This window comes from Topomyia yanbarensis, chromosome 1 (genome assembly GCF_030247195.1).
Source record: "Topomyia yanbarensis strain Yona2022 chromosome 1, ASM3024719v1, whole genome shotgun sequence".
Taxonomy (NCBI): Eukaryota; Metazoa; Arthropoda; class Insecta; order Diptera; family Culicidae; genus Topomyia; species Topomyia yanbarensis.
This window is the reverse complement of record NC_080670.1, coordinates 38,329,545-38,339,706: the sequence shown is the minus strand read 5'-3', so window position 1 is coordinate 38,339,706 and position 10,162 is coordinate 38,329,545. Positions and strand designations below refer to the sequence as shown.

The 10,162-nt window shown below is 37.6% G+C and overlaps 1 protein-coding gene across 1 annotated transcript; it reads right to left on the bottom strand.

The window, feature by feature from the left end:
* Nucleotides 1-8,335: 8,335 nt before the first annotated feature.
* LOC131676289 (probable salivary secreted peptide) lies at nucleotides 8,336-9,086 on the bottom strand. Its single transcript, XM_058955409.1, has 2 exons — nucleotides 8,770-9,086; nucleotides 8,336-8,712 (listed from the first exon to the last, which is right to left on the bottom strand). The coding sequence occupies exons 1-2, from the start codon at nucleotides 8,947-8,949 to the stop codon at nucleotides 8,539-8,541; spliced, it is 354 nt and encodes a 117-aa protein (XP_058811392.1). The 5' UTR covers nucleotides 8,950-9,086; the 3' UTR covers nucleotides 8,336-8,538.
* Between the last annotated feature and the right edge of the window lie 1,076 nt (nucleotides 9,087-10,162).

The following is a 10,162-nucleotide window of genomic DNA, read 5'->3' as shown; positions in this document are numbered from 1 at the left end:
ACACGACTTGTTGTGCTTTCTTCGACGAATTTTGTTATAATTTTACACATGGGTTGAAAATTACAGTTTCTTTAAACGTAAAACAAATGCACTTCAATGTATTTTTATTCGAATATTTCTGTAAAATGCATGACATGTAATATTACACAAATGAAAGTGTAAAATTGTAATTGTAAGATAAATATCCGAGAATTGCTAGGAAAACAAGTTAAAATTTGTCGTGCATAATTGACCCCCTACAATAGTCCAATTTACCCCTGGGGATAAATTCACCCCCGGTTGAAAAACACTGGTTTACACCTTCAATCCGCTGTCCGAAATCCGTGCGTGGCGTCACCCCTTTATTTCATTTTGTTATGAACAATTGAATCGTAAAAAACCACGAACATTTCGTGTCTTACGACAATTTAATGGCTGGCTAGCTCGTCAAAATCGGACAATTAGGTCGCCCGTAGTATTTTTTTTTAAAAATTAACGGGTTAAAAACTTCAAATGTTCAATATTAAAGGGCGAACACGAAATTATTGCGACACATTCAACAGGGCATAACTTTTTTACCATTGGGTAAAAATCAACCAAATTTTGCACACTTTCTCATTGATGTGTATTGTTTACATGCTGTCAAACTCGAAGTCGTGTTTTTCGATTCAACGAAAATGGAGGTGAACCAACGCGAGTCGAGAGAACAAATTCTTTCCAAACACCTGGAATTTCCTGACCTGTCGCACCGGCAGTTGGGAAAAATGTTGAACATTCACCATTCAACCGTCTCCAGAGTGTTGAAGCGGTTCCAGGAGCGGTTGACGTTAGACCACGGCAGAGGAGCTGGAAGAAAACCGGGACCGGAGAACAAAACGACGGAGGGAAAGGTGAAGAGGATGATTAAAGCAAATTCCAACGTCTCAAGACGTGATTTGGCTAAAAAGATCGGCATGTCGCAGAGCTACGTCCAGAATGCAAAGAAGAGAGCTGGACTACATACATACAAGGTACAGAACTTCCCAAACCGCGATGAGCGGCAACAATCGACGGCTAAAACTCGGGCACGGAAGCTCTACGAGAAGATGCTGACAAAATATGGCTGCTGTGTGATGGACAACGAAACGTATATAAAAGCCGATTTTAAGCAAATTCCGGGGTTGGAATTTTTTCACCGGCAAGAGCAAGTTCTATGTGGACGACAAATTTAAGAAGAAGAAAATGTCGAAGTTCGCCTCCAAATATCTCATTTGGCAGGCCATCTGCTCTTGCGGACTGAGGAGTGAGCCTTTCGTGACAAAGGGCACAGTGCCTCGAGAAGCGCCTTTTGCCGTTCTTGCAGCAGCACGACGAAGCTCCGCTATTTTGGCCAGATTTGGCATCATGCCATTATTCTAAAAGTGTCCTGGAGTGGTATGAGGCAAATTCTGTCCATTTTGTTCCAAAGGACATGAATCCGCCACACTGTCCGGAGCTGCGCCCGGTGGAGCAGTACTGGGCAATGATGAAGCGGGAACTTCGGAAGAGCAAGAAGACAGTCAAAGACGAGAAGGACATGTTAAGAAAATGGAAAAAAACTGAGAAACTGGTACCGGATGACACTGTAAAGACTTTGTTGGAGGGCATCAAGCGAAAATGCGTTCAATGTTACACTCAAGGCTCCATCGATTAACTTTTCTTTTGATTTTTGAAGTAAATATATGTATAAAACTACCCTAAAATTTTGGTTTGATTTTAAACATTATAAGAAAATTGGCATGACATTTTCGGTGTCGCAAAAATTTCGTGTTCGCCCTTTATGAACCAAAGCTTTATTTTTCGCGAAACCCATCCGAATTTGATTTTGCCATACCAAATATCACCGAAAAATTTGATCTTTCATCGAAATTGTAATTTTACCTAATTTGGGGGCCGGTTTGAGATGTTTTGACTCTAATGCAACATTTGCACAATATTTTCCTGAATTTTTACTGAAAAATATTGAAAATTGTGCCAGTGACAATGAATCTTAATACGGCGCAATTCGCACAATTCTTCACATCATTGCCCAGTCACGGCTCACAGAAACGAGGCTTGCTACTCCGCGAATTGACAGTATTCGGTGACGTCAGAGAAATCGTTGAGATAAACAAACGGATTTCTCAAAAGTTGTTAATTGGCAATATTTGAGCTTTTACGGTGGAAAAAAATAGTTTTCAACGGATTATTGACGTAAATTACGCCACAATTACACTAGACACAGTGGATAATCAGTGCATCTATGTGATTATTAGCGAAAATCGGGAATTTGGCTGCATGCCATAGGGAAACATATCCCACGGTAATTTCCTGTTACCAGCAAAGGTTTTGGACATCGGCATAGCTTCCTTGCGATTTATCAGGTGTCGATCATTCGCTAGTAGCAAACAATATATCAATTTTATCTGATTGTTTTCGCCGACGGTTTCTATGACGCACCCTTGTTAAAGTTGTTATTGAGTGCACGGTTCAGATGTGGAAATTTCCTGATCAACGTGGGAACGAGCGTTCATATGTTCATGCTTGAGACCGCGCTTATAAATTTTCTAAAACGTTCGCCCAATCACCGGAACGTTTTCGTATTTTGCTTGGTGGCGAACGTAGGTGTGCGTGGATGGTCGCGAAAAGTTCGAACTTTGCGTAGATTTGATCACCGGAAACTTTTCATATTTGCGAGATCACGGGCGTAGGTTATCGTGGATGATCGCGAAACTTTCGAGCGTTTGTATGTTAACGTATTTGATCGCGTGGGAGTGTGTATCACGTGTATGTTACATCGCGTGAATGATTTGGTTTATATAACCGTAAGGTCATTCGCATATATGCGTTGGTTCTTGAATGTTCGCGCGGACCACGAGTTTTATTTTTACGATAGCGTGTGCATATGTTTGTGTCGATTATTGCAATTACATGTTCGAGTTTGTTACCAGAGTGGCATTATCGTGAGGGGTTCGAGCGTTTAAATGTTTATATACAGCAATTCCATGAAAAAAGTTATACGATCTCTCAGAATTCTGCAATATTTGGTAGAATAATTCCTAACCGAAAAATATTAGTTACATAATATTTTTATTTCGTCATTAGGGTGTTCCTTTCCACGTTTGACTGGCTCAAAATATTGTGATTTTTCAAAAGTTGATTTTTTTTAAATTCATAACTTTTGAACCTCTGAACCGATTTTCATGGGTTATAGGTCAAACGGAAGGTATTTAAGTGTAATTTCAAGAAAAAATTATTAACTTTAAAAATATTGAGTTTTGAATGAACAAAATACGCATTATATTCTTTTTCTTGATTTTCACCTTGAATACTCCATACTTTTATATTTTTATTTGAAAGATCATTCAATTCTACACAACATCTCCAAACATATTTTTGAACCAGATTTAGAGGTTTCGGAGATATAATTTTTTGAAAATAAAAAATCTATGCATACATCCCACATGTAACGATGTAACCGCATGGTAGTTCACCATACACTTCCAGCGAGTCACAGCAGCTGCGAATAAAGAAATCTATGGTTTACTTTTAAACTTGGGGTAAAAACAGACATTGCAGATCCTGCCCTCCCCTCGCGTTCAAAATATTTTTAGCGAGCGTCCACTTTGTCTAGATTGGGAGTGTTGCTCGGATTTCAAAAAAGAGTATTCAACCTATTTGCTGAGACAAAGGACATGGTTGGTATGACTAGCAGATAGTTTTTGGGTATGTAGGGAATTTTTACCTGTGTTTCGGGTTCGTTTCAATAGCTTTTGTCGCAAGCAAGTTGAAGAAATAGGTAAATTTTGCTTTTGCTGGTACTACATCACTAGCTCGTAGGTTCGAATATATGTATTACATAAAACCAATAATGTTTTGAAAGAAATTATCAGTTAGAAAACAGAGTTTCCTACAACAATTGAAGAAACTCTTAAAATAAAACGATTGATTTTTTTCTGATAATCAATCTATCATATGTATTTTCAATTAGAAGTTGTTAGACGCACCCAGTTCTGAATCGATCGTTGCCACTTACAACGCACCGCACCGGTTGACGATAATGAAATTCTTACACAACTTAAGGAGATATATAAAGAAACAGCAATGAGCGATACAGGATTTTAACTACACTTCCCAAAAGTAGGACTACATATAAAATTATGCAATGTTCAATGTTTCTCAATATATGGCCAACAAAGCAAAAGCATTGCAGCGAGAGAAAGGAATAATGGTGGTGCCTGAAAAGAGTTTAAGCTCTGCGGCAATAGGAAGAGAAACGATACCATGTGTTACGAATTTTCATAATAGTGACGAGGTAAGCCGTAAGGGATTATTTAATATATAACAATGAAGAAGGCAAAATTTACGTACAGAGAAGATTAGTTTTGTGTAACTAGCAGGAGGCGTATTCCATCTTCAAAAATACTTATTCTGATATTAAAATACGATTTTCCATGTTCGCTAGTAATCGTCCAGAACACTGCATTTTGGCAGGGTCAAGTGGCACGCATACCGTATGCGTATGTATATATCATCAAAACATTAAATTTATTTTCAAAACATTACAAAGCAGTACATCACTTCCAGATGGTGTTAACTCCTATCATGATTTGTTTCCATAAATAATTTGTGAAAATTCGAGCGAACAATGTTGGCTGCAGTGGCGGAAACTGCCCTGGAACGCAAATTTTAGCGACAGAACTAATGAGTTTTCTTAGTTGAAATGGACACAAAAGAATTTATTGATACTTTTCTAGAAAAATTATTCAATATTTTGCCGCATAACTTTATAGCTGAGCAACAAACAAACTACTTGAAACACATCAAAAGCAATTTGGAAGCTACAGAATGCATCATTATCTGTGATTTTTCGAAGAATTATTCTTTCGTTGTGCAGGATGCAGTTCAAGGCTTTCATTGGGTAAACGCTCAATGTACTATTCACCCTTGTGCTATTTATTTTAAAGACGAAGAATCGGACGATTTGAAGTTTACTAGTTTTATAGCAATTGCTGACTTCACTAAACATAATCATGTCGCAGTTCGTTTATTTTTGACTCATTGTTTAGCGTCCATAAAAGGTAAATTACCAGCAGTGATGTACCAAATCGGGTTTTTATAATTTTGGGGAAAAAACCCAAGGTTTTTCCCGCTTAAAACGGTTTTTTCGCGGGAAGATTGGGTTTTTTGCAATTTTGTGATATTTTAGTAATTGAACATTAATGTATTGTTATCCAAACATTTTTATTTTATTTATTAGGCTTATTGTCATAAAGTTTTGCATGTATATGAATTCTGAATGGTTTTCCTCGATTGAATCAAAGCTATAGCGGTGATCCAACATTTCTTTACAAATATTGTGGTTGAATGAGTGATAAAACTTTTCAACACGTTTTGGGCTAAGTCGATTGCGTTTCTTACTGTGAATCCACCTAAACGTACTAAACATGTTTTCTACTGTTGCTAATGTAGTTGATGCCGAAAGAATTCGGATTGCGATTTGTGAGAGTTCTGATTACGGTTCATACTAATGACGAATGTCAAGGCCATTCCCTTTCTGCATATTACTCACTTTTACTTTTCACCGAACCAATAATCCTTGATAAATGTGGAATAAAGCCATCGAAACGTTGGAAGTAAAAACAATATAGTTGTTTTCGCTGTCTAATTCACGACTGATAAGCCGAAAAATACCCTTTACGAACTAAATAGGTATTTTCTAAATTTTGTGTGAATACCTACCTCATTTCGCTAAAAGTATAGCAACCCCTAAAATGAGTAACAAGCAGAATAAAAGTAATTTGGGCATCACACGATTATTCTAATTTTCACTAGTCAGAGTAACAATGACTATTGTTCCCACTATTATATGAAACAAGTTGGAATATGGAATGGACCGAAATTGAAGTTACAGGAACAAAATTGGATTTAAACTTCAAGTTTAAAAATCGGACTGGAGCTTTTCGATTATGTCCTACAGAATTAAAACCGTAAAAAAGTATATCCGGTTCTTACAAATGTCTTTTCTTTATACAACTTTTAATCTTGAATGTAACGTTGTACGGAATTTCCCGTGAGCGAATTATACTGGATGTTCATCCTTACCGCCTTTTTCGGGTGAGAATATTTCAAGCGATTCTCATGCTCAAGGATCTATCCGATTTTTACGCTTGATTTTTATATTCGATTTTTACGTGCTATCTGGAGTGGGTTCTACAAAGTATGTTTTATCCTTGCGACTTTTATTTTCGGTCTCTCAAAGGTAAATGCAAGATTCTTTAACCCTCCGAAAGTCGCGCAAATGGCCCACTGAACGAGCAGCCGCTGGTGCTCTAAGACGATTTCGCTAGATTTTCAGAGCAGCGTGTACTCAGTGCACTAGCGCGACTGCCGAAAGGTTAAAAAACATCAAATGAACGTCATACATTCGATAAAACGAAATAACCCGTATTTCGTCCGGGTTAAAACGATTTGGGAAAAACCCGGTTAAAACCCAAAAATAAAAACCCGGGAAGATGGAATTTTTCCCATCGGTACATCACTGATTACCAGGCTTACACCAGATTTACTTCTCCTCAGATGGATCAGGAAGCCAATACAAAAATAAAATGACGGCATTTAATTTGTGCAAAATGCAAAAAGATTTTGGCATTGATGCCGAATGGAATTTTTTCGCAACTTGTCATGGAAAGGGTCCTTGTGATGCTTTGTGAGAAGTATTGAAACGAAACGCTGCGAAAGCGAGTTTGCATGGCCATCATATAACAACAGCCCAAGAACTTTATTCATGGGCTATTTCTAAGCCAGATTCAAAAATACACGATCAGCTCTTTTCAGAATCCGAATACAATAAAATGGAAAAAAGTTAAAAAATCGTTATACACGTATGAAGCAAATTTCGGGAACACAGCCATTCCATAGTTTTAAGTCTCAAAATGAAAACTATATTATTGTCAAACGGAATTCATTTTCGACGGAATAAATGTGTGTTAAACTGTAGATAAAGAAATGAAATACCTTGTGAAAAATAAAACGAATAGAGTTTTCAAAATGTGCTCTTCGTGCTTCTTCAGGATTTTTGATACAAAAATAAATAATGCCGAAATATGACCCTTTTAAAACCACCTGGATTTTTATTGAAGTGGAATTTCTAACCAAAGATGACGCCCAGTAAAAAGATTTTGAACGCGAGGGTCTGCAATGTCTGATTTTTTTTTACGTGGTTAATGGACAACCCCCAGGTTGAAACGAATGTTGCACCCAGCTTATAAGTAAATCATAGATTTCTTTATTCACAGTTGCTGTGACTCGCTGGAAGTGTATGGTGAACTACCATGCGGTTACATTGTTTCCATGCATGTGGAGTGTATACATAGATTTTTTATTTTCAAAAAATTATATCTCCAAAACCTCTGAATATGGTTCAAAAGTATGTTTGGAGATGTTATGTAGAATTGAATGATGTTTCAAATAAAAATATAAAAGTATGGAGTATTCAAGGACCCTCGCAGTGGAAATCAAGAAAAAGCATTTAATGCGTATTTTGTTCGTACAAAACTCAATATTTTTTAAAGTTAATATTTTTTTTTTTTTTTTGAAATTACTCTTAAGTACCTTTCATTTGACCTATAACCCATGAAAATCGGTTCAGAGGTTCAAAAGTTATGAATTTTTAAAAAATTCAGCTTTTGAAAAATCACAATTTTTTGAACCAGTCAAACGTGGAAAGGGACACGACTGTATCGATTTTGTTGGTTATTTTCAGCAAATTCAAGACTAAGACAAACGAAAGCAATGAAATTGAACGACGGATACGTATTCTAGAGTGAATCAGTTATAAACTTAGAACGGAAAACTAGAACTAGCCAGGCTCATATAGGCATGATCGAACGGAAAAGTGAAGAGTCCTTTGCCTTCTGCTAAGTAGGAGTTGGGCGTTGCACCCAAGTCTACCGCATGGTCTTTGATAGAACATAACTCATCATCATGTTTTACCATCGACGCCGGCAAAAGAAACTTCACAAATCCTCCCCTAGAACGACCATGCGATCATTCTTCTCCCTTTCTGCTAGCATCAAGCCGTGACGTATGCATTCAACCGACACCAAGCTATCGGTGCCGTGCCGATCCTATTGCGATTGAAATCGATCATGCCCATATGAGCCTGCCTAGTCCTAGTTTACCGTTCTAAGTTTAAAACTGATTCACTCTAGAATACCTATCCGTCTTGCAATTTCATTGCTTTCGTTTCTCTAAGTCTTAAATATGCCGAAAATATCCAACAAAATCGATACAATATATGTTTTTATATGTTTCTCCTTAAGTTGAAATACAGCATATTTTATATAGGTTTTCAGGGTGTGCTTTATTTCTATAATACGATTATTATTGGATAAAAACAAAATGGAGCACATAACAGTATATGATATTTAGCCAAATTGTCTTCACTGATTAGATGAATCTAATAGAAAAAGTTAATATTCTCCAACCATGTTCATGTCTTTACTGTAACCGTTCACCTCCAAGTTCCCAACATCAAGACTGCCAGCTCCGTACTCCAAACTAGCGACCGTAAATTTCAACAATAAAGTTAAATCCTCCACCTCTCTGCGACTTCAGATGAATTTTAGTGAAATTGTATCCTATGCCGCCGGCAAGCAACTTCGCATAGCCTCCTTTTCCATTGCTGTACTGGTCCTCGATGTTGATGGCCGTAATGTTGCCACCTCTCTGGCCCTGCGTTCGTAAACAAAATCACATTACAAACCAATTTTTAAGATTACTCTAACGCACCCGTAGTGGATACTGCAAATCCATAGACTTCACACGTAGCATCGATGGAGACCGGAAGGCGGATGTGCGGTTCAGTAGTACATCGTACCCTCTCCGGGAGCCCCAGAAGTAGTTGTGGCTTTGGCCGATAGTTAGAGCACCGAACGATATTAAAATAGCCGCTAACACGAGGAACTTCATCTTGCCGGCAGAATAGTTTACTTCAGTTCTCAATTAAGCAACTGATATTGGAAGCTGGAGTGTGTGCCCTTTTATATGTCATCGACACATTCGGGAAGATGTAATGTTTACTATTTGCTAAACAATTTTTTTACGAAGATAGTCGCGTTCGTTTTCCTGCAAACATCGAACACGTGAGCTCATATGAGATGTTTGCATACAACGAATGTGAGCATTATGATTCATTTTAACTCTACATCAGCCAGTGAAAATTCAAAAAAAAAAATGCGGGTGAAAATTTTGGAAATATAGGGGAGAGTACACAATTATTTACGAATGAAAAATTACGCACCAATCGGTCCTAATATTTTTGTCATGCATTATTTGCAATCGAATACTGACTCATCGTAATTAGTAAGTAAATATTAATAACACTAAGATAAATTAAAAATAAAAACATGAACTGAATAATCTTCATATGGAAACTGATCAAAATATTCTTGCATTTTTGAAATATTTATTCAAGATAAGTTTTACAAACTGACATCACTGCATACCTAGAGGATCTTAAGGCCAGCGTGCCCGAACATAGCTTACTGAAATACACCTTAAAACTACCTCCAAAAAAAACAGAAGGAAATCCAAAACAATCCGGTTCGATCACCAAAAAGGAATTTAGAACCAAAATGGACAGTCGGCATCAGAAAGAGAAAAGCACAATACGAACTTTATTAAAATCAGTCGCCGCAATCAATCGTTCCTAAAATGACAAAAGAGGATTGAAAGCCCTGGCCGGTGGATTTTTGAACTCAATTGTGTTTTTTTTTCTCTTGTTCCCGTCACCTCCACCCCTTAACCGAAGATCTTCGCTACCGACGGATTTCACATATGGAACCTTTCAATGCAAAGCAACCCGAGCTAATCCGAAACGAAAACAAAGCAATCTTTGCAAGTTGAGCTGACTGACCTTTTCTACCAGATCTAGGATATCCTGTTCGGCAAACAAAGAATTTTACAGGTTCACCAAACACTTGTCGGTCGCAGCCGGACGAAAGGGTGCCGAGGATCATCTGCCAATGGTTAGGGCGAAAGCGAGAGAGACGATAACGCACCTTAAAAAGAAGAAATTAAGTATGCCGAAGCGAACCAACCGCACAAAGAGAAACAGTTGCACTTGCTTGAAAATTAACAACTTTTGTCAATATTTTTCCAGTCGTGTGTTTAGCTCGTGCGG

Coding starts and splice junctions, on each gene's coding strand:
- LOC131676289 (XM_058955409.1), bottom strand. CDS start 8,949: ATGAAGTTCCTCGTGTTAGCGGCTATTTTAATATCGTTCGGTGCTCTA. Junction 8,713..8,769: donor ATTTGCAGTATCCACTACGG/GTGCGTTAGAGT, acceptor TTACGAACGCAG/GGCCAGAGAGGTGGCAACAT.